The 23203-nt window shown below is 61.8% G+C and overlaps 4 protein-coding genes across 7 annotated transcripts in view; 2 read left to right on the top strand and 2 right to left on the bottom strand.

Moving 5' to 3' along the window:
• HSPG2 (heparan sulfate proteoglycan 2) overlaps window positions 1-869 on the bottom strand; it is a 67865-nt gene extending 66996 nt beyond the window's left edge. For all 3 annotated transcript variants that reach the window (XM_064172354.1, XM_064172356.1, XM_064172355.1), the window contains exon 1: window positions 783-869. In XM_064172354.1, coding sequence (XP_064028424.1) covers window positions 783-836 — 54 coding nt within the window. In that variant the 5' untranslated portion in view covers window positions 837-869. The remainder of the gene's footprint in view (window positions 1-782) is intronic.
• Window positions 870-1138: 269 nt separating this feature from the next.
• Window positions 1139-9950, top strand: CELA3B (chymotrypsin like elastase 3B). Its single transcript, XM_064171746.1, has 9 exons — window positions 1139-1280; window positions 5577-5651; window positions 5762-5835; window positions 5919-6016; window positions 7222-7356; window positions 7440-7576; window positions 8231-8376; window positions 8463-8615; window positions 9869-9950. The coding sequence occupies exons 1-9, from the start codon at window positions 1139-1141 to the stop codon at window positions 9884-9886; spliced, it is 978 nt and encodes a 325-aa protein (XP_064027816.1). The 3' UTR covers window positions 9887-9950.
• Window positions 9951-12730: 2780 nt separating this feature from the next.
• On the top strand, window positions 12731-19228 carry TMEM269 (transmembrane protein 269). The gene is made up of 7 exons (XM_064171874.1): window positions 12731-12912; window positions 14028-14072; window positions 15817-15970; window positions 16781-16878; window positions 16985-17128; window positions 18776-18976; window positions 19079-19228. Exons 1-7 carry the CDS (start codon window positions 12888-12890, stop codon window positions 19213-19215), a joined length of 804 nt encoding a protein of 267 aa, XP_064027944.1. The 5' UTR covers window positions 12731-12887; the 3' UTR covers window positions 19216-19228.
• Window positions 19229-20140: 912 nt separating this feature from the next.
• On the bottom strand, window positions 20141-21718 carry SVBP (small vasohibin binding protein). 2 transcript variants are annotated; one of them, XM_064171871.1, is made up of 3 exons: window positions 21622-21718; window positions 20466-20587; window positions 20141-20371 (listed from the first exon to the last, which is right to left on the bottom strand). In XM_064171871.1, the coding sequence occupies exons 1-3, from the start codon at window positions 21692-21694 to the stop codon at window positions 20285-20287; spliced, it is 282 nt and encodes a 93-aa protein (XP_064027941.1). In that variant the 5' UTR covers window positions 21695-21718; the 3' UTR covers window positions 20141-20284. The 2 variants fall into 2 exon arrangements, with proteins under 2 accessions (XP_064027941.1, XP_064027942.1); XM_064171872.1 differs by having other exon boundaries at window positions 20466-20634; window positions 21622-21657.
• Between the last annotated feature and the right edge of the window lie 1485 nt (window positions 21719-23203).

The following is a 23203-nucleotide window of genomic DNA, read 5'->3' as shown; positions in this document are numbered from 1 at the left end:
CGCCCCCAGGCTTTAGGGGAACCCCCAATTACCCGAGGGGACAGAGCGGGGGGACCCCATCCCCCCCTGCGGCCATGGGGAGGACCCCAATGCCAACTGCCAGTCCAGATAGGGCATGGGGTTGAGGGAGCCCCCCCGCCAGCGCCCGAGGGGACCCCAGTTCTCTCAGCGGGCAGGGCACCCCAAAATCCTGGAGGCGCCGTGTCCCGCTCCTGCCCTTGGGGCCCGGGGAGGTGCCCCGGGAGCCCCCAGGTCCCTGGTGGGACGGGGCGGGGTGCAGGGGGCAGTTCCCGGAGGGGGCACCCCAATGCCCACAGCCTGCTCTGCCTGGGCGTGGGGGACCCTAAACCCTTCAAGTGGCCCCAACTCCGGGGGGGGGACCCCAACTCCTTGAGGGCAACTTTAGCGGAGCTCCGTGGGTGGGGTCGGGACCCCAAATCTTCCACGGGACTCAGGTCCAACTCTCTCAGGGGAACACCAACCCCGGGGGGCACTCGGGAGGGGAATCCCAGGCGCGCGGGGGGGACCCCAAATCCATTCTTCAAAGGCTCTCAAGGCCGTGGGGGGCAGGGGGGGCACGACACGGGCGCCGCGACGCGGGGCGGACCCCAGCTCCCTGAGCGGACCCCAACCCTCTGACGGGACCCCAACGGCGGGGAGGGGAGGGGGTAGGGTGGGACACACAGGACACCCCAAGTCCGCCGTGGGGGGGACCCACGCACACGCTCCAACCCCCGCCCCGGGAGGGGAACGCCGCCCCCCGCCCCGGCGGCCCCGCTCACCCCCAGGCCGGCTCCCAGCAGCAGGAGGGCTCCCAGCGGCCACCCCGGCCCCATCGCCACGGCCGCTCCCGCTCCGCTCCCGGCCCCGCTCCGCGCCCCGCTCGGCTGCGGGACCCGCGCGCCCCGCCCCGGACACGCCCCCGGACACGCCCTGGGCACGCCCCCGGACACGCCCGGGGCGGGGCCAACCGGCGGCGCGCGCCCGCGGAGGGGGTGGGGGAAAGTTTTCACGGGGACACATGGGGACACCTGTGGGAACGGGCACGGGGACACAGGGACACGCGGGGACACCGTGGGGACACCTCTGAGCTGCCAGGGGGACACGGGGGTGCGTGGGGACACCTGTGGGAACGGCCATGGGGACACGCGGGGACACCGTGGGGACAGCACTGAGCTGCCAGGTGGACACGGGAGTGCGTGGGGACACCTGTGGGAACGGCCACGGGGACACGCGGGGACACCGTGGGGACAGCACTGAGCTGCCAGGTGGACACGGGAGTGCGTGGGGACACCTGTGGGAACGGCCACGGGGACACGCGGGGACACCGTGGGGACAGCACTGAGCTGCCAGGGAGACACGGGAGTGCGTGGGGACACCTGTGGGAACGGGCACAGGGACACGGGGACACACGGGGACACCGTGGGGACACCTCTGAGAGCTTCCAGGAGGACACGAGGGTGCGTGGGGATAGTGTGGGGACACCTGTGTGAACTTTCACGGGGACACAGGGACACCGTGAGGACACTTCTGAGAGCTTGCAGGAGGACACGGGAGTGCGTGGGAACTTTTACAGCATGGGGACACCTCTGGTGGCTTCCGTGGGGACAGGGGGGTGCGTGGGGACAGTGTGGGGACACCTGTGGGAACATTTACGGGGACATGGGGACACCGTGGGGACACCTCTGAGAGCTTGCAGCAGGACACGGGGTGCGTGGGGCCACCTCTGGGAACCTTTATGGGGACACATTGGGACACTGAGGACACCTCACAGAACTTCCAGGGGACACGGGGGTGCGTGGGGACACCGTGGGGACACCTCAGAGGATGTCCACAGGGACATGGGGTTCATGAGGGCACCGTGGGGATACATCCAGAGACTCCCATAGGGATAGGGGGGTGCGTGGGGACAGTGGGGGTGCGTGGGGACAGTGTAGGGGACAGGAGGGGGAACCTTTGGGAACTTGCAAGGGAACACAGAGGCGCGTGGGGACACCACGAGGCTACCCTGTGAACTCCCACGGGGGCACGGGCTGCGTGGGAACACCTCTGTGGTATTAGTCGGGGTCACGGGGGTGTGTGGTGACAACGTGGCGACATCCCTGTGAACTCCCACAGGGGCGTGGGGTGCGTGGGGACACAGGGGGACACCTTTGGAAACTGACATGGGGACACGGGAGTGCGTGGGGACACGAGTGGAACCTCTGTGAATTTCCTCGGGGACATTGCTGTGAGGAGGGACACCAAGGACACCTCTGTGAGCTCCCGCGAGGACACGGGAGGGCGTGGGGACACCTCTGGGAACTCCCATGGGGGCGTGGGATGTGTGGGCACACAGGGTGTGACCCCTGGGAAGGTGCACAGCAACACGGGGGGATGTGGGGACACCGTGGGGACACCGTGGGGACACAGGGTGTGACCCCTGGGGAGGTGCACAGCAACACGGGGGGGTGTGGGGACACCGTGGGGACACAGGGTGTGACCCCTGGGGAGGTGCACAGCAACACGGGGGGGTGTGGGGACACCGTGGGGACACAGGGTGTGACCCCTGGGGAGGTGCACAGCAACACGGGGGGTGTGGGGACACCGTGGGGACACCGTGGGGACACAGGGTGTGACCCCTGGGGAGGTGCACAGCAACACGGGGGGTGTGGGGACACCGTGTGGACACCTCAGGGAACTCCCTTGGGGACGCAAGGCGCGTGGCGACACCGGGGCCAGCCCTGGGAGCTCCCACGGGGACACAGGGGTGCGTGGGGACACCTCCGTGAATGCCCACGGGGCTACAGGGGTACGTGGGGACACCAGGGCCAACCACGTCCATGCCCGTGGGGCTGTAGTCCATGGGCACATGGGGCAGTATGGGGGGCACCAGAGGCATGGGGGTCTGTGGGAGTCATAGGTGGGCACAGGAGGCTATAGGGGCACGATGGGCATGGGGTTCTGTGGGGGCCATAGGGGGCACAGGAGGCTATAGGGGTCCCATGGGCATGGGGCTCTGTGGGGGCTATAGGGGGCACAAGAGGCTATAGGGGTACGATGGGCATGGGGCTCTGTGGGGGCCATAGGGGGCACAGGAGGCTATAGGGGTCCAATGGGCATGGGGCTCTGTGGGGGCTATAGGGGGCACAAGAGGCTATAGGGGCATGATGGGCATGGGGCTCTGTGGGGGCCATAGGGGGCACAGGAGGCTATAGGGGTACGATGGGCATGGGGCTCTGTGGGGGCCATAGGGGGCACAGGAGGCTATAGGGGCACGATGGGCATGGGGCTCTGTGGGGGCCATAGGGGGCACAGGAGGCTATAGGGGTACGATGGGCATGAGGCTCTGTGGGGGCTATAGGGGGCACAGGAGGCTATAGGGGCACGATGGGCATGGGGCTCTGTGGGGGCCATAGGGGGCACAGGAGGCTATAGGGGTACGATGGGCATGAGGCTCTGTGGGGGCTATAGGGGGCACAGGAGGCTATAGGGGCACGATGGGCATGGGGCTCTGTGGGGGCCATAGGGGGCACAGGAGGCTATAGGGGTACGATGGGCATGAGGCTCTGTGGGGGCTATAGGGGGCACAGGAGGCTATAGGAGCTGTGAGGGCATCAAGGGCAAAGGGGGAGGTGAGAGGTGCAGTGCATAGAGGCAGCTACAGGGGCTGAGAGGGTGCCAGGGCACACAGAGGGTTACAGAGGGGAGAGCAGGACCGGGGTGGGGCACTGGGAGGGCTACAGGGGGCACATAGAGCTGTAGGGACTACAAGGGGCATTGGAGATAAGGGAAGACCTGAGGGTTGTAGGGCACACAGACACATATAGGGGGCATGAGTGGACCAGGGCTGTGGGGCAATATGGAGGCTACAGGGCACAAGGAGCACAGCAGCTGTGGAGGCCATAGGGGCACAAGGAGCACAGCAGCTGTAGGAGGCCATAGGGGCACAAGGAGCACAGCAGCTGTAGGAGGCCATAGGGGCACAAGGAGCACAGCAGCTATAGGAGGCCATAGGGGCACAAGGAGCACAGCAGCTATAGGAGGCCATAGGGGCACAAGGAGCACAGCAGCTATAGGAGGCCATAGGGGCACAAGGAGCACAGCAGCTATAGGAGGCCATAGGGGCACAAGGAGCACAGCAGCTGTAGGAGGCCATAGGGGCACAAGGAGCACAGCAGCACAGCAGCTATAGGAGGCCATAGGGGCACAAGGAGCAGGGCAGCTGTAGGAGGCCATAGGGGCACAAGGAGCACAGCAGCTGTAGGAGGCCATAGGGGGCACAAGGAGCACAGCAGCTGTAGGAGGCCATAGGGGCACAAGGAGCAGAGGAGCTGTAGGAGGCCATAGGGGGCACAAGGAGCAGAGCAGCTGTAGGAGGCCATAGGGGCACAAGGAGCAGGGCAGCTGTAGGAGGCCATAGGGGCACAAGGAGCACAGCAGCTGTGGAGGCCATAGGGGCACAAGGAGCAGGGCAGCTGTAGGAGGCTATAGGGGCACAAGGAGCAGAGGAGCTGTAGGAGGCCATAGGGGCACAAGGAGCAGAGGAGCTGTAGGAGGCCATAGGGGCACAAGGAGCAGGGCAGCTATAGGAGGCCATAGGGGCACAAGGAGCAGGGCAGCTGTAGGAGGCCATAGGGGCACAAGGAGCAGGGCAGCTGTAGGAGGCACAGGCACTCATGGACACTATGGGGCACAGAAGGCTGAGTGGTGCCAGGTGCACTGGGGTGCATGGGGGTATAGGGGCTATAGGGGTGCCAAAGACATGAAGGCATGGGGTGGTATGGGGTGCTATGGGGCTATGGGGTGGTACAGGGCTGAGGGGCACAGGGGGTATGGAGCAGGGGGGGTACTTAGGAGGCACTGAGTCCATGTGTGCTATGGGTGCTGCATGGGAACACCAGGAGCAGGGGGCACATGGGAGGCTATAGGGCCTATGGGCACCATGGGCATGGGGCAGTATGGGGCCCACTGTAGACGTGAGGCTGTAGGGGCACAGGGGTCCATAGGGGCTAGGAGGGCACCAGGGACAGGGGGGTGTGGGATCTGTGAGGGACACAGGAGGGTTTATTGTGTGGGTGGGGGGCACCAGGGGTGGTATGGGCTGTCGAGGGGCACAAGTGCCATAGAGGCTATGTGGGCACAAGGATCAGGGGCCTCACGGGGTCTACAGGGGGCACAAGGGACAGGAGGGTTGGAGTCTATAGGGACATAGAGAAGTTACAGGGGCTATGGGGGGCACTAGGTGCAAGGGGGTTTGGGCTCTTTGGGGGCACAGGGGCCATAGGGGTATGAGTGGCACCAGATGCAGGGGAGTATGGGGACTAAAGGGGCACAGGAGTGTTACAGGGCCTGTGTGGGGCACCAGGGACAGGGGGGCTATAGGGCACAGGGGAGTTATAGGAGCTATGGGGGGGCATTGGGGACAGAGGGGTCTGGGGTCTATGTGGGCACAGGGGTCCATATGGTCTCATTTGGGTGCAGTGGCAGGGTGCCAGGTGCCACGTCGCCCCCAGAGCCGAGGTTAATGGTTAACGCCCCGCAGCTGAGTGCTGGGTGCCCGTTCCCAGGGGTGCCCTTGGGTGCCCCCATTTAAGGCCAGCGGCTGCCCTGGGTGTCCCGGCTGGTGCAAGACACGATGCTGAGCTTCCTGCTGCTGCTGGTGGCCGGCGGTAAGATGCCCCCAAGCCCCCGCCGCATGTCCCCAGACCTCCCTCACCTCGCGTACCCAGTTTGGGGCAGGCTGCTGGGTGCCCACTGGCTGACGATGCCCATCCCACAGCCCAGGCTGCGGTGCTGCCCGACTCCCGGGTGGTCAATGGGGAAGATGCTGTCCCCTACAGCTGGCCCTGGCAGGTGAGCGGGCAGGGAAGTGACAGACTGAAGCGGGGGGGGAGGCACCCACGGGTTCTGTGTGGCACCCACTGGTGTCCCCGTAGATCTCTCTGCAGTACGAGCGCGATGGCACCTACAGGCACACCTGCGGGGGCACCCTGATCGCTGCCAACTGGGTGATGACAGCAGCGCACTGCATCTCGTGAGGCACCCACCGCGGGGGCAGGAGGGCAGCTGGGCGGCAGGGGTAGGGGTGGGGGCACCGAGGGTGTGCAGTGCGCTGGAGCGCAGGGGTGGGTGCTGCAGGGCATGTGGGGGGCAGGAGGGGTGCTGGGGCGGGTGCAGGAGGGGAAGCAGGGTGCTGGGGTACAGAGATGGGTGCTGGCGTGCAGGAGGGGTCCCAGAGGGCACACGAATAGATGGGTGCTGGGGTTCAGGAATGGGTGCAGAAGGAGACACAGGGTGCTGGGGTGCAGGGATGGGTGCAGAAGGAGACACAGGGTGCTGGGGTTCAGGAATGGGTGCAGAAGGAGACACAGGGTGCTGGGGTGCAGGGATGGGTGCAGAAGGAGACACAGGGTGCTGGGGTGCAGGGATGGGTGCAGGAGGAGTGAGGTTGGGCAGATGGAAGAGATACAGGGTGCTGGGTGCAAGGATGGGTGCAGAGGGGTGCAGGTGCATGGAGGGGGTGCTAAGTGAATGGAGAAGGTGGGTGCAGGGATGATGTATTGGGCAGGATGAGTGCAGGGAGTGATTGCCGGGTGCCAAATGGATGCATGGAGGGGATGCTGGGTGCAGGGAAGGGTGATGGGTGCATGGAGGGGGTGCTGGGTGCATGGAGGGGGTGCTGGGTGCAGGGATGGGTGCTGGGTGCAGGGACGGATTCTGGGTGTACAGAGAGGGTGCTGGGTGCGGGGCTGGGTGCTGGGTGCATGGAGGGGGTGCCGGGTACAGGGATGGGTGCTGGGTGCATGGAGGGGGTGCCGGGTACAGGGATGAGTGTTGGGTGCATGGAGGGGGTGCTGGGTGCAGGGATGGGTGCTGGGTGCAGGGACGGATTCTGGATGTACAGAGAGGGTGCTGGGTGCGGGGCTGTGTGCTGGGTGCATGGAGGGGGTGCCGGGTACAGGGATGGGTGCTGGGTGCATGGAGGGGGTGCTGGGTGCAGGGATGGGTGCTGGGTGCATGGAGGGGGTGCTGGGTGCAGGGATGAGTGCTGGGTGCATGGAGGGGATGCTGGGTGCAGGGATGGGTGCTGGGTGCGGGGCTGGGTGCTGGGTGCATGGAGGGGGTGCTGGGTGCAGAGTGGGGTGCAGGGAAGGCTGCAGGAGGGCTGCAGCACCCCACGGTGCCACCAGCCACGTCGTGTCCTGCCATCCCCTGATGTCCCACACTGTCCCCGGGCAGCTCCAAGCTCACCTACCAGGTGGTGCTGGGCGAGTTCGACAGGAGCACCGCAGAGGGTCCTGAGCAGACCATCCCCGTGGCCGCCGCTGACATCTTCGTCCACCCCAAATGGCGAAGCTCCTGCGCGATCTGCGGGTGAGCGCGGCCCCGGGCGGGGGCAGGGTTGGGTGGGGACATCGCCCCCAAGGGTCGCCGCTGTAACCTGCGTCCCTGCCCAGCAATGACATCGCCCTGCTGAAGCTGCAGCGCCCGGCAGTGCTCAGCACCCAGGTGCAGGTGGGGCACCTGCCCCCCGCCGACACCGTGCTGCCCGACGGCTACCCCTGCTACCTGAGCGGCTGGGGCCTGCTCTCCAGTGAGTGCGGGCACACGAGTGGGCACCGGCAGGGAGGCGGGACGGGGAAAGGGACGAGGAGCTGCTGAGGTGGAGGGCTGGAGGGCTTGAAGGATCTGGGGGCGGGGGAGGGGTGGGTGAATGGAGGGAGGGATAGGGGGGATAGACAGAGAGATGGAGGGAAGGAGGCAAGGGTGGGTGGGTGGAGGGAGGGAGGGAGGGATGGAGGCACAGATGGGTGGATGGATGGATGGAGGGATGGAGGGAGGGAGAGATGGAGGCACAGATGGGTGGATGGATGGATGGAGGGATGGAGGGAGGGAGAGATGGAGGCACAGATGGGTGGAGGCATAGATGGGTGGATGGATGGATGGACAGAGGGAGAAATGGGTGGATGGGTGTATGAAGGGAGGGATGGAGGGAGGGATGGGGAGATGAGTGGTGACATGGATGAATGGATGGGGAGAGAGAGAGGGATGGAGGAGTGGAAGGAGGGATGAGGAAAAGGATAAGAAGCTGGAGATAGGGATGGACAAGGGAGGGAGGGGTGGAAGAATGGAAGGATGGAGGGAGGGAGAGAGGGAAGGACAGGTGGATGGCAGGCCGCGGGTGGTCAGGGCCAGCAAGCAGGAGGGGAGGTGCCCACCCCCAGCCCCACTAACACCCGGTTGGCAGCCGGGGGCTCTCTGCCCGATCGCCTGCAGCAGGCTCTGCTGCCCGTGGTGGACTTCGACCACTGCACGCAGCCCGACTGGTGGGGAGCCCTCTCCATCCGCCGCACCATGATCTGCGCCGGCGGCGCCGAGAAGGCTGGCTGCAACGTGAGTGCCAGGCTGGGCCAGGGGGCACGCTGGCAGCACCCCCGCCCCGGCCCGGCACTGACCGCCCCGCTCGTCCCACGCCGCAGGGTGACTCCGGAGGCCCCCTGAGCTGCCAGGCTGAGGACGGGACGTGGGAGGTGCATGGCATCGCCAGCTTCGTCTCCAGTCTGGGCTGCAACGCGCTCAAGAAGCCAACGGTCTTCACCAGGGTGTCTGCCTTCGAGGACTGGATCGACGAGGTGGGCATGGGGAGGAGGGGGTGCCAGGGCGCCAAGGCGCTGTGGCACTGGAGTGCCAAGGTGCTGGGGTAATGGGATGCCATGGAGGAGTCAGGGGGGCATGCTGCCAGGGCGCCAAGGTGTCTGCATGCCAGGGCATCAGGGTGCTGGGCTGGCATAGTGCTGGGGTACTGGGGTGCTAGGGTGTTGGGGTGCTGAGGTGCCTGTGTGCCAGGTCACAGAGGTGCCCAGGGTGTCGGAGTGCTGGCGTGTCAGGAGATCACGGTGCCAGGATGCCAGAGTGCTAAGGTGTCAGGGCACCAGGGTTCCAGTGGCTTGGGGTGCCAGGATGTTGAGCTATCAGTGTGCCAGAGCACTGTCACACATGGGATGCTGCAGTGTCAGGGTGCCAGTGTGCCACAGCGTCAGGGTGTCGGAGTGCCGAGGTGCCAGGGTAACTTGGTGATGGTGTGGAGGTATGCCAGGGCACCAGGGTGTCAAGGTCCTGGGGAAATGGATTCCACGGGCACCAGTGTCAGGTGGGCATGATGCCAGGATGTCAATATCTCAGAGTGCTGGGGTGCCAGGGCACAATGCTGGTGGAACAGTGGAATGCCAGGATACTGAGGTACCAGGGAACTGGGGTGTCAGGGCACCCAAGGGGCCAGAGTATCAGTATGTCTGGGGTGCCAGGGCACAAGGCTGTGGGGGTACAGGGGTGCTAAGATGTCCAAATGGTGCTGAGGTACCAAGGCACTGGGGTGCTTGGGTGCCATTGTGTTGGGCTATGAGTGTGCCGGGGGCTGGGTGCCAGGGTGTCAGGGCACCAGCATGCTGAGGCACCAGGGCTTTGGGGTGCCACAGTGCCAAGCTATAGTGGTGCTGGGATACCATAGTGCTGGGTGGCACAGTGCTGGGGTGCCACAGTGTTAAAGTGTCAGGTTGTTAGAGTGCCAGGGTGCTGGGTGGCACAGTGCTGGGGTGCCAGGGTGTTAAAGTGTCAGGTTGTTAGAGTGCCAGGGTGCTGGGTGGCACAGTGCTGGGGTGCCAGGGTGTTAAGGTGTCAGGTTGTTAGTGCCAGGGTGCTGGGTGGCACAGTGCTGGGGTGCCAGAGTGTTAAGGTGTCAGGTTGTTAGAGTGCCAGGGTGCTGGGTGGCACAGTGCTGGGGTGCCAGAGTGTTAAGGTGTCAGGTTGTTAGAGTGCCAGGGTGCTGGGTGGCACAGTGCTGGGGTGCCAGGGTGCTGCACTCCCCTGAGCAGCTTCTCCTTTCCAGGTCATAAGCCAGCACTGAGCATGGCAGCAGCGTTGGTGACCTCCCAGCATGGCATCGGGCAAATAAACCACAGCTCTGGCACCATCCAGCTTTCTGTCTTGGGGAGTGGGCACACACGGGGTGGTGGCACGCAGGTGGTGGGTGGCACTGGGTGAGCAGACATGGGAAGTACCCAGAGGCATCCAGATACCATGGGGAAGGGCATCTGAAGACAGCCAGGTGCCATGAGGACAAGCACCCCAAGATGCCCTGGAAGCCATGGGGGTGGGCATTGTGAGGCATCACGGTGCCACAGAGATGGGCACCTCAGGATGGCTTGAAGCCACAGGGATGGGACCCCTGAGGACACAGGGTTGGCATCAGCCACGTGCCCTCCTGCCACAGCAACAAGCAGCCAGGGACACCTCGGTGCCACGGGGACAGGCACGCAGGAACACCCAGAGATCGTGGGGTGGGCACCCAGAGATGGGCCAGTGTCACAAGGATGGGCACCCAGATGCCACAGGGATGATTTGCTCTTAGGAGTCATGGGGATGGGCACCCACAGGTGCCAAGATACCATGGGAATGGGTACTGTGAGGACACAGCCATGTGCCCTGCTGCCACAGTGATAGGCACTCAGTGCCACCCCAGTGCCATGGGGACCACCGACGTTAAGGAGCCACGATACCATGGGGGTAGGCACTCAGAGGCACCCCAGTGCCACAGGAATGGGCACTCGGATACCATGGGGACTGATTGCCCTGAGAAGCCCATGATGCCACAGGGGTGGGCCCCCAGAGATGCCCTGAATCTGTGGGCATAGGCAACAGCAGGCACACAGATACCATAGGGATGGGCACACAGATGCTCTATTGTCATGGTGACGTGCAGCCATGTGCCAGTGGGTCTGTTCACCCTGAGGATCTCTGATGCCACCAGGGTGGGCACCCAGAAACACTCATGTGCCCTGGGGACAAGCACCCCAAAATGCCCTGGAGCTGTGAGGATGGGCAGCCAGGGAAACCCATGTGCCACAGGGACAAGCACCCCAAGATGCCCTGGAGCCATGGGGACAAGCACCCAGGGAAACCCATGTGCCACAGGGAGAAGCACCCCAAGATGCCCTGGAGCCATGGGGACTGGCACCCAGGGAAACCCATGTGCCACAGGGACAAGCACCCCAAGATGCCCTGGAGCCATGAGGACTGGCACCCAGAGACACCCACGTGCCACGGGGACAAGCATCCCTCAGCCTAGGGCACGGGGACCAGGCTGACTCAGGAATGACCTCAGCCACACTCCCTGCTGCCCATAGTGATGGGCACCCAGTGACACCCTCTCACCCTAGAGATGGTCCCCCCAGGGTGCCCCATAGCCAGGGGGATGCCCCCTGAGGTGCCCCATGCCGCCTGTGGCTGCGGCTCCCTCTCGACCCTGCCGTCGCTTCGCAACCGCTGGCACCGGCGCATGACGGCGAACAAAGAGCCCTTTCAGCTGCCACCCTGCCCTGCCAGCACCCCCGGGACCCCCGGCCGCAGCACCCGGCGAGCCCAGGGCACCCCACGGGCACGGCGAGTGCCAGCCAGGCCCCGCTGGGCACGGGGCTGGGGTGGAAAATCCCCAGGGCGGGCGCGGGGGCTGTATAAGTTTTATTGTCCCCTTGTCACCGCAGGACCTTTGCCCTCCCCGCCGCGGCCCGGCCGCGCCGGCCCTTTGCCCCAGCTGAGGGGGGGCAGCTGAGGCCGCCCCAACTCGTGACACCCTTGCACAAGTGGGTGCTGACAGAGCCACCCTAGCCCCTGCCCTGCCAGAGGCCACCTCAGCTGGTGGCACCTGGTGGGTTCTTATTGGCGCTGGCTGTGACCCCCTCCCGGCGCCGGCAGTGTGAAGCAGTGTGAAAGGGCACAGGGTCATGTTGCCCACTGCTGGTGGCAGGTGCCAGGGGCTGGCATGGGTGCCGTGAGCATCACATGGGTGCTGTGAATGTGGTGCGGGTGCTATGAGCCTGGCATGGATGCTGTGAGCATGGTATAGAGGTTGCGAGACTGGCATAGGCTCTGCGAGCCTGGAATGGGTGCTACGAGCATGGTGTGGGTGCTATGAAACTCAAATGGGTGCTATGGGCATGGTGTGAGGCTGGCAGGGGCCCTACAAAGCTGGCATGGGTGCTGCGAGCATGGTGTGAAGGATACAAGCCTGGCATGGGTGCTAGGAGCATGGTATGGGTGTCAGGAGACCAGAGTGGGTGCTGAGAGACTGGCACAGGTGCTGAGAGCATGGTATGAGTGCTGTGAGTCTGCTACGGATGCTACAAGCCTGGCATGGGTGCCGCAAAGGTGGAACAGGTGCTGTGAGCCTGGCACAGCTGGTGACACAAAGCAGGGCAGGAGTGTTGCAAAACCTGGTGTGGGTGTTGTGAGCCTGACACAGGTGGAGCACGCCTGGTATGGGTGCTACGAGCACAGCGTGGGTGCTGTGAGGATGGTATGGGTGCTACGAGCCTGAGGTGGGTGGTGCAAGCCTGGCATGGGTGGTGCGAGCCTGGCATGGACAGTGCAAGCCTGGCATGGGTCGTGCAAACCTGCTAAGGGTACTACAAGGCTGGCAAAGGTGCTGTGAGTGTGGCATGAGTGGTCCACACCTGGCATAGGTACCATAAGCTTGGCACGAGTGATGCAAGACTGGGACGGGTGCTGTGAGCTTGGCATCAGCGCTGTGAGCCTGGCATTGGTCCTGAGAGCCTAGCACGAGGCCTTTGAGCCTGGCACAAGTGCTGCGGGGCTGGCACGGGTGCTGCGGGGCTGGCATGGCCCCCAGCCCCCCCCTCGCCCCGGGCAGCTCCTCCCTCGCCGGTGGTGCCAACCGCCTCCGAAAAGCCTGGTGGCCTCTGGCCGGATCCACCCCCGTGGGGGTGACTCAGCCGCCGAGGCCCTTCCTTATATAACGCGGTGGCACCGTGGGCCGGGGCAGCACCCATCAGGTGCCCCTTGCCTCAGTTTCCCCTCGCCGAGGCGCCCGCAGCGCCGCCACCGCAGCCATGTGGATGGTGTCACCGCCGGTCGGTAAGTGCCAGCGCGACGCCCCGATGCCACTCGGCCCCTTGGCAAGGTGTTTCCCTGCCCCCTCCCCGCCACCGCAGCCTTTTTGGGGGAAGTTAGCTCATAGCTGCTGCTCGGCCTCGCAACTCGGGGCAGCAGAGCCTCGAGGAAGGAAAGAGGCCCCCCCAAAGAGGCGGAACCTGCAGCTCCTGCGGCTGGAGCCCTCTCTCCCAAGGGCACTGCGGGGGTCAGACCCGCCCGGGGGGCACAGGTGCGCTGTAAAGCGAAGAACCGAAGCTGCTTTTCTTTGTTGTTTTGGGTTTTTTTCCCCCTCCTTTCGCTCCTGTCTCCGGGGCGAGAGAGCTTCCTCCTGCCCCAGCTCCTTGCTTTGGGGGCTCCGAACGCCAAGGAGGGGCCAGCTTGGGCGCCGGGGCGATGCCCGGGGATTGTGATGTGTGCCAGTGTGGCGGCAACCATGGTAATGGAAGCTTGACCCTGCCTGGCAGAGGGGAGGGTGGGGATGGTGACAGCGAGCCCCCAGAACCATCACTTTCTGTCCGTTTTCACCTCTGGACACTCCAAATCCCACCGGATTAGACCCAACCGAGGAGAAGCAGCCAGGGGGCACAGCGCCAGGCATGTGCTGAGCAGCTCCGCACCAGAACACCCTCACCAGAAGGGGCAGGCTGGGGCCGAGGGACTGCTGCTGCTGCTGCTGCTGCTGCTGGGGAAGGGGTTTGGCATTTTCCATCCCCATCCAGCCGGCTCAGCCCCACAGCGGCGGCTCGGGGCGCGGTGTCCAAAGGTCACCCAACCCCAGCCCCGGCCGCAGCAGTCCCGCCGAGATTCCCAAACCTAGGAATTCTTTTAATCCTTTGCAACCTGAGGTGGTTTGGTTTTGGTTTGTTGTGGTTTTTTTTCCTGGTTCGGTTTGGTGTTTTGGGGTTGTGTTCTGTGTTGGTTTTTCTCTTCTCCTTCACTGGCAAGCCCTCGGGAGGTGCTTTTTGGCAGCGCTCTGGCGGCAGCCTGGTGATGAGTTGGCCCGGGCTCAGCAGGGAGAGGGCAAAAGAGGGGGTGGGGGGTGGGGGTGAGGGGAGGGGGTGGTTTTTGTCTTGCTCTGACCTGCTGTTTTCTTTCAGATGAAGGATCTCCCCAGCTTGCCTGGCTTTGGGACCACGGCAAAGGCAGGGTGCAAAGCCCACTAGTAGGACATGACCCTTAAACTCCCTCTCTAAAGCTTAGCCCTTATAGGTATATAAGATCCATAGAGCTTAAAAGTGGGGTTGGTTTTTAGCCTAAGCTTGGGTTTGGCTTTTTATTTTGTCCTCTTTTTGGTTTTGTTTGGTTGGGAGTTGTTTTTTTTTTTTTTTTGGGGTGCTTTTTCATACTTATTTTTGCTGTTTTTATTGGTTTCTTTGGTTTGATTTTTTTATTTCCCTCCCCCCCCCCCGCCCCCAACACCTCAAGAGGGTTTTTGCAAGCAAAAAACAATGCCTGCTGCTTGCTATAAGGTTTTTTTGTGGGGGGGAGCTGTGGTTTGAGGAGGGAAACAGCCAGCAAGGCAGAAGCCTTCCGAAATCTCCTCTACAAGCTTCAAAATCTTTGCCAGCAGCCCCAAAATCTCCTTTGGCAGCTCCAAAATCTCCTTTAGAAGTCCCAAAACCTATTTTAGCAGCCCTAAAATTCTTCAACAGTCTCAAAAGCTCCTCTAGCAGCTCCAAAATCTCTTTCAGCCATCCCAAAACCTCCTTCAGCCATCCCAAAACCTATTTTAGCAGCCCTAAAATTCAGTCTCAAAAGCTCCTCTAGCAGCTCAAAAACCTCCTTCAGCCATCCCAAAACTTCCTTCAACCATCCCAGAATCTTTTTTAACAGCCCTAAAATCTCCTTTTAGCAGCCCCAAAATCTCCTTCAGAACTCCCAAAACCTATTTTATCAGCCCTAAAATTCTTCAACAGTCTCAGAAGCTCCTCTAGTAGCTCCAAAATCTCTTTCAGACATGCCAAAATCTCTTTCAGACATCCCAAAATCTTTTTGTTCAGCCCTAAAATCTACTTCAGCAGCTCCAAAATCTCCTTCAGAAGTCCCAAAACCTATTTTAGCAGCCCTGAAATTCTTCAACAGTCTCAGAAACTCCTCTAGCAGCTCAAAAACCTCCTTCAGCCATCCTAAGACCTCCTTCAGCTGCCCCAAAATCTAATTGAGTAGCCTTAAGACCTCCTCCAGCAGCTCCAAATCTTCCTCCAGCAGCTCCAAAACCTCCTTCAACAGTCCCAAAATCTATTTTAGCAGACCCAAAATCTACTTCAGTAGCCCAACAGTCTCCTTCAGTAGCTCCAAAATCTCTTTCAGCAGTCCCAGAATGTCCTCCAGCAGCCCTAAAATCTCCTTCAGCAGACTCAAAATGTATCTCAGCAGCCCTAAAATCTCCTTCAGCAGTCCCAAAACTTCCTTCAGCAGACCCAAAGTCTATCTCAGCTGCCCTAGAATCTCCTTCAGCAGCCCTAAAATCTCCTTCAGCAGACTCAAAATGCATCTCAGCTGCCCTAGAATCTCCTTCAGCAGCCCTAAAGTCTCCTTCAGCAGACTCAAAATGCATCTCAGCAGCCCTAAAGCCTCCTTCAGCAGCCCTAAAATCTATCTCAGCAGCCCTAAATCTCCTTCAGCAGCCCTAAAATCTCCTTCAGCAGCCCTCAAGTCTCCTTCGACACTCTCAGAATCTCAAGCCCCTCTCAAAACCTCCTTCAGCCTCCCCTAAAACCCCCTCCAGCCCCTTGCCAGCGCTGGAAGGGGAAGGGAGGGGGAGATTGGAGGCTTCATCCCCCCGTCCCCAGCATGGACCTGCTCTCTCTGGGGAGGGTTTCGGCGCCCCCCTGGCTGCGGCGCCGGGCCGGGCCGGGCGCTCAGTGTCCCGCACGGCGCTTGCAGGTATTTTGCAGTCCAGCAAGAAGCTGGTGCTGAGCGAGCGGGCGGGAGCCGGCCGGGGCCGGACGCTGGAGTTCCTGCGGAGGAATGCGGCCAATGGACTCTCCATGGCCAACCTGGTGGCCGGGCTCGCCTCCATCCTCTGCAGCCTCAACAGGTCCGGGAGGGCAAAAGAAAGCGGGGAGGAAGGGAGCGAAATGGGGTGGGGAGGTGTTGTCTTGGGCTGCGGCAAGAGCAGTGTGGGCAGCAGGGCCAGGGAGGGGATTCTGCCCCTCTGCACCCTCTGGTGAGAGCCCAGCTGGAGCTCTGTGCCCAGCTCTGGAGCCTGCTGCAGGGAAGGTCTGGAGGTGCTGGAAGGTGGCCAGAGAAGGGCTAGGAGGATGAGCAGGAGGCTGGAGCTGCTCTGCTCTGGGCACAGGCTGAGAGAGTTGGGGCTGCTCAGTCTGGAGAGGAGAAGGCTCCCAGGAGACCTTATTGTGGCCTTGCAGTGTCTGAAGGGGGCTACAAGAAAGCTGGGGAGGGACTTTTGGGAGTGTTTGGGCAGTGATAGGACTAGGGGGGATGGATCCAAGCTGGAGGAGGGGAGATTTAGATTGGATGTGAGGAAGAAGTTCTTCCCCATGAGGGTGGTGAGAGGCTGGCACAGAGGTGGTGGAAGCCTCACAGAATCAGGCAGGGTTGGAAGGCACCACAAGGGTCATCCAGTCCCAGCCCTCTTGCATGGGCAGGGACACCTCACACTAGATCAGGCTGTCCAGAGCCTCATCCAGCCTGGCCTTAAACACCTCCAGGGCTTCAACTCATTGCTGGATGATTCTGAAGGCCAGGCTGGCTGTGGCTCCGGGCAGCCTGATCTGCTGGAAAGTGTCCCTGCCCAGGAGGGTTGGAACTGGAGGATCCCTGAGGTCCCTTCCAGTGCTGAAGTGGGGGTCACGCTGGGTTTGCCCCCTCTGTCCTCCTCCCCCAGGCAATACTCCTACTCGTGCTGGCTGCTGCTGGTGGGGTTCCTGCTAGACCTGGCCGATGGAGCCGTTGCCCGCCAGCTCGATGCCTGCTCGGCGCTGGGTGAGCCGCTCCCACCAGCCCCCCCCCTACCCCACACCAAACCCTCCACGGGGGTCTCCTGCTCCCCCAGAAACCCACCTGGCAGCCGCCTGCTTGTTGGCCACAGGTGCCAAGCTGGATGACTTCGCTGACTTTACCACCTTCGGGCTGGGCACGGCGCTGCTGCTGCAGCCGCAGGGCGCCCTGGCAGGGCTGCTGGTCATCGCCTACGTCATGGCCGTGTTCGCTCGCCTCTGCTTCTTCTCCGCCGGTACCGCGGGCAGGGGCCGGCCGGCGGGGGGCACTGGGGTGCCGTGGGGGTGACTGGCGTTATTCGGGGTCACTGGGATGCCTTGGGGGTGACTCGGGGTAATTGGGGGTCACTGGGGTGCTCTGGGGGTCGCTGGGGTTATTCGGGGTCACTGGGGTGCGTTGGGGGTGGTCACTGGGGTTGTTCAGGGGCACTGGGGTGCTCTGGGGGTGATTTGAGTGTTTGGGAGGTGATGTGGTTTAGTTGGGGTGATTGGGGTGTTTTGAGGGTGATTTGGGTTTATTTGGGAGTGATTTGGGTGTTTTGAGGATGATTTGGGCTTATTTGGGGGTGATTTGGGTGTTTTGAGGGTGAATTGGGCTTATTTGGGGGTGATTTGGGTGTTTTGAGGGTGATTTGGGCATATTTGGGGGTGATTTGGGTGTTTTGAGGGTGATTTGGGCTTATTTGGGAGTGATTTGGGTGTTTTGAGGGTGATGTGGTTTTATTTGGGGCGATCAGGGTGCTTTGGAGGTGATTTGGGCTTATTTGGGGGTGATTTGGGTGTTTTGAGGGTGATGTGGTTTTATTTGGGGTGATTGGGGTGCTTTGGAGGTGATTTGGGTTTATTTGGGGGTGATTTGTGTGTTTTGAGGGTGGTTTTGGTGCTTTTGACAGTGATTTGTGTTCATTCGGGGGTGATTTGGGTGTTTTGAGGGTGATTTGGTTTATTTGGGGTAATTGGGGTGTTTTTGACAGTGATTTGGGTTTATTTGGGGGTGATTTGGGTGTTTTGGGGCCAGGGGGTGATTTGGGTTTATTTTGGGTTGTTTTGGGGGGTGATTGGGGTGATTTGGGTTTATTTGGGGTGATTTGGGTGGGTTTTGGGGTGATTTGGGTTTATTTGGGGTGATTAGGTTTTTTTGGGAGGATGTTCTGGGGTTTAACTGAGCGATTTGGGGGGGTTGAGTTGATCTGGGTTCTTTGAAAGGGCAATTTGGGGGCTTTTTGAGTGATTTGGGGAGATTTTCAGGGTGTGATTTGGGTGTTTTGGGGGTGATTTGGGGTTTTTGAGTGATTGGGGGGGTTGAGCAATTTGGTTTCTTTTTGGTGGTGATTTGGGGTTCTGGGGGGTGATTTAGGGTTTTTTGGGGGATGATCTAAGAGTTTATGGAGTGACTTGAGGGTGTTTTTTTTGGTGATTGAAAAGTGGCTTGGGGGTTTTTGGGGGTGATTTGGGGTTTTTCTAGGGGTGTGATTTACCTTTTTTAGGGGGTGATTTGGGGGGTTTTGTTGTGACTGGGGAGTGATTTGGGGGGTTTTGAGGTGATTGGAGGTTGGGGCAGTGATTTGTGGGTTTTTGAGGTGACTGGGGGGCTTGGGGCAGTGATTTAGGTTTTTTGAGGTGCTTGGGGGTTTTGGGGCAGTGATTTGGGGGGGTTTGAGGTGATTAGGGAGGGTTGAGGCAGTGATTTGGTTTTTTTTGAGGTGATTGGAGGGGTTGAGGCAGTGATTTGGAGGGTTTTGAGGTGACAGGGGGGGTCTGGGGCAGTGATTTGGGGGTTTGGAGGTGACTGGGGGTTTTGGGCAGTGATTTGGGTTCTTGTGGGGGGGATGATTTGGAGTTTTTCACACCCCCCCCAAGGCTGACCTCTTGGCACCCAGCAGGGATCCCCTTCACCTACCGGGGGCTGCCCTGTCCCTACGCCTCCGCGCTGCTGGTGGGGACCTTCCTGCTGCTGGGGGGGGATGTCGCCCTGCTGCGCGTCACCGCTGCCGTCATGATCCTCTTCATGGTGGACCAGGGCCTCTACCCTCACGACAAGGTGCTGGAGTCCCAGCTCTGGAAGAAAGTGGTTTATGCTGGAGGTAAGGATGAGGAGAAAGGCAGAGGTGGGGGTGAGCAGCCCCAGCTCTCGATGCTGGAGGAGAAGGAAGGGGCAGATGCCAAAGGCTCTTCCTGACCCGCAGGGGTGGTGGCAGTGCTCTTCTCACCGGCAGCAGTGGCCTCGGTCTATTTCCTCGCCTGGTCCATATCCTACATCTTCTTCCCCTTTGCCATCTGGAGCTGTGAAACCCAAGCTGTGCCTTCATCTCGTGCCCAGTAAAGCCTTCCTCTTCGCTCTCGGGTGCTGCTGTCTTCTCCACTAGCATCTCCCTTCGCCCTTTTGACCAAACCCCAGGCTTGGTGGGAGCCTGCCTAGAAAAGGGGGAAAACTGAGTGGAGGGAAAGGTCTTGCTTTGGAGGAGCCCCAAAACACCCTCCCCACACCTTACCCCTCATGGGGGTGGGAGCAAACCCCCATTACAACAACAACCACTCTGCTCCAGGAGCCCCAAAACCCTTCCCTGTGCAGGAAACAGAGGAATCACTCCCACCAAACATCTTAATTTATTCTAAGGGAGAAGTATAGATCCCCCTCCTCAAAAAAAAACCCAGGACAATCCTTCAAGTTGAGGAAACCCCAAATCAGCTCTCCAAAGGGTCATGGAGCCTTGATTCACCAGCAGGATTTTGCTGTTTATTACTTGACATGTCGCTGGAGGGAAACAACCTCTCAAAACCTGTCTGACTTCCCAGCCCCCTCCTCGGTGTCTGCTCAGTGGGGTGCAGGAGAGGGCCGGGGAAGAAGGGTTTAAAGGCTTCAGTCCAAGCCCTCTGGAAAACCAGAGGCTGCCGGACAAAGCCGAGGGTGTGTGGGTGGAGGAAGGAAGCAAAGGTCAAACCTTGAGCCGAGTGAAACACTCGAGGGGTCCCCAGGGAGGCTCCCTCAGCACGAGCAGCTGCGAGAGCTGGATGCGGCCCCGCGGAGCTGCCACCTCCAGGCACCGGGAGGGCAGCAGCACTCCCCTTGGGAGGGAAGTGGCGGTGGAGGTCCGGTTTGGTGTGAGCTGGGATGGAGCTGGCAGTCGGTGGCTGCAGCTGCTCTGGCACCCAGCCCCAGTCTGGCCTCCCCCGCGCTAGTCCCACCCGGCAGCGAGCCGGGACGGAGCCACTGAGGAACCAGAGCCACTGAGGAACCAGAGCCCGAGAAAAGTGGAACCACCAGATTTTATTTGTACATATTAAAAAAAAAGCAGTTATTAGATAATAAATAACAAAGGGATTAGAAAAGAGGGTGGGCGGCAGACGCGGGGGGTGCAGGGTCAGTGTGGGGGGGGGCTGGGGGTGCCCCCTCACTCTCCAGAGCCCTGCATCTGTTTGCAGAAGGAGTCGAACTGCTGCTGCTCCAGCTCCGTCATCACTCGGTTGAGGGCATAGATCTGTGGGAGGGGGGCAGAAGGAGGTGAGGGGAGGGGGAAGGGCTCAGCCCCAGCGCCGCCGCTGGCTCTGCACCCCCCGGCGCGGCTCGCTCACCTCCGCCCTCTGCCGCTGCTTCAGCTCCGTCTGCGCCGACTTCTGCTTGGCCTTCTCCAGGCGAGCCGCCGGCTCCCGCGGCTTCGGCCGCTCCTTCCGCCCCCCCCCGCTCGGCTCCATGGCTGCAGCAGGGTCGGGGGAGTCACCCTGGGGACCCCCACTGCCCTCTCTGCCCCCAGCCCCAGAGGCAGCTCCTCAGCAGCCACCCCTGGGGCCCGCAGCTCTCTCCTGGCACCGCAGTGCCCTCAGCCGAGCCAGGCTCTAACAGGGCCCCTCGCTGGTATGCTCACCCCACAGGTGCCCCCCCAGCATCCTGAGGCCCTTCACGCCCCCAGCCCCCCCAGCTGATCGTGTCCCGTAACCTCCTCTCCATCCCCACTGCCCTCACAGGTCCCACACCCCCCCTCAGGCGCACCGGTAACAGCACCACAGACCCCCCCCAAGCCCCACAGCCCCCCCAGGGCCTCACAGCCCCCCACAGCCATCTGTGCCCTACAACCCCGCACCCCACAGCCCCCCCGCGACTCACAGCCCCCCACAGCCATCAGCGCCCTACAACCCCGCACCCCACAGCCCCCCCGCGACTCACAGCCCCCCACAGCCATCAGCGCCCTACAACCCCGCACCCCACAGCCCCCCCCTGGGCCTCACAGCCCCCCACAGCCATCAGCGCCCTACAACCCCGCACCCCACAGCCCCCCCGGGACTCACAGCCCCCCACAGCCATCAGCGCCCTACAACCCCGCACCCCACAGCCCCCCCCGGGCCTCACAACCCCCCACAGCCATCAGCGCCCTACAACCCCGCACCCCACAGCCCCCCCGGGCCTCACAGCCCCCCACAGCCATCAGCGCCCTATAACCCCGCACCCCACAGCCCCCCCAGGGCCTCACAGCCCCCCACAGCCATCTGTGCCCTATAACCCCGCACCCCACAGCCCCCCCGCGACTCACAGCCCCCCCCCAGCCATCAGCGCCCTACAACCCCGGATCCCTACAGCCCCCTCTCGACTCTCACAGCCGCCTGTGCCCCACAGCCTCCCCTCGCACCACAACCCACTCGTGCCTCACGGTGCTCCCCCCCCGCCTGCCGGAGCCCCTCAATGTCCCCCCACAGCCCCCGAGTCCCCCATTCCCGCCCCCCTGCTCTCCAGTACCGGCGAGGCCGTGCCCGGGGCAAGATGGCGGCGCGGGGGGGGGGGGGGGGGATAACATCTCGTCACTGCGCATGCGCCGCGCCGCCGGTGTCTGTGTGGCAGCGCCGCCTGGCGGACGGGCGGAGAAACGCAGTGATAGAACCAAGCAGGTTGGCAGAGAGCTCCAAGCTCAGCCCAGCCTAGCCCCCAGCCCTGCCCAGTCAACCAGACCATGGCACTAAGTGCCTCAGCCAGCCTCGAACACCTCCAGGGACGATGCCTCCACCACCTCCCTGGGCAGCCCATTCCAATGCCAATCACTCTCTCTGGGAAGAACTTCCTCCTAACACCCAGCCTGTACTTCCCCTGGCACAACTTGAGGCTGTGTCCCCTTGTTCTGTTGCTGCTTGCCTGGCAGAAGAGGCCACCCCCCACCTGGCTACAGCCTCCCTTCAGGTAGTTGTAGACAGCAATGAGGTCACCTCTGAGCCTCCTCTTCTCTAGGCTGCACACTCCCAGCTCCCTCAGCCTCTCCTCATAGGGTTTGTGTTCCAGGCCCCTCACCAGCTTTGTCACCCTTCTCTGGACATGTTCCAGCACCTCAACATCTCTCTTGAATTGAGGAGCCCAGAACTGACCACAGCACTCAAGGTGTGGCCTGACCAGTGCTGAGCACAGGGGCACAAGAACCTCCCTTGTCCTGCTTCCCACACTACTCCTGATGCAGGCCAGGATGCCATTGGCTCTCTTGCCCACCTGGGCACACTGCTGGCTCATTTTCAGCCTGCTCTCTACCAGTACCCCCAGGTCCCTTTCCTCCTGGCTGCTCTCAGCCACTCTTTCCCCAGCCTGTAGTGCTGCTTGGGGTTGTTGTGGCCAAAGTGCAGAACCCTGCACTTGGCCTTGTTAGATCTCATCCTGTTGGCCTCTGCCCACCTATCCAGCCTGGCCACGTCCCTCTGCAGGGCTCTCCTACCCTCCAACAGCTCCACAGCTGCTCCTAGCTTGGTGTCATCTGCAAACTTACTGATGCCTCCCACGCCCCCATGCATCGCACCCTCGTATAGCCCAGTCCGGCAGAGCCCAGCCCTGCACATGTCCCCTGCATAGTCTGCCTCCGTCACACCTCTCTATAGCACATCCCCTAAACAACTCACCCCTGCACAGCAATCTCCTGCACAGCTCACCCCTATGTATATCTCACAGCCCTACACATCACACCCCACATAGCTCACCCCTTGTAGAGCCCACCACTATCACACCTCCTGCGTAACCCCACCCTACAACACCACATCCTACACAGCATCCCTTGTCCAGCCCATCCCCTATAGAGCCCTACCCCTATAACACCACATCCTACACAGCATCCATCATCCAGCCCATCCCCTGTAGAGCCCTACCCTTATATACACCACATCCTACACAGCATCCATCACCCAGCCCATCCCCTATAGAGCCCTACCCCTATAACACCACATCCTACACAGCATCCATCATCCAGCCCATCCCCTATAGAGCCCTACCCCTATAACACCACATCCTACACAGCATCCCCCGTATAGCCCATTCCCTATAGAGCCTTACCCCTATACACATCCCCTAT

The sequence above is a fragment of the Pogoniulus pusillus genome, chromosome 36, assembly GCF_015220805.1.
Source record: "Pogoniulus pusillus isolate bPogPus1 chromosome 36, bPogPus1.pri, whole genome shotgun sequence".
In the NCBI taxonomy this organism is placed as follows: Eukaryota; Metazoa; Chordata; class Aves; order Piciformes; family Lybiidae; genus Pogoniulus; species Pogoniulus pusillus.
The sequence above is the reverse complement of the archived record's forward strand: the minus strand, read 5'-3'. Positions and strand labels throughout refer to the sequence as shown.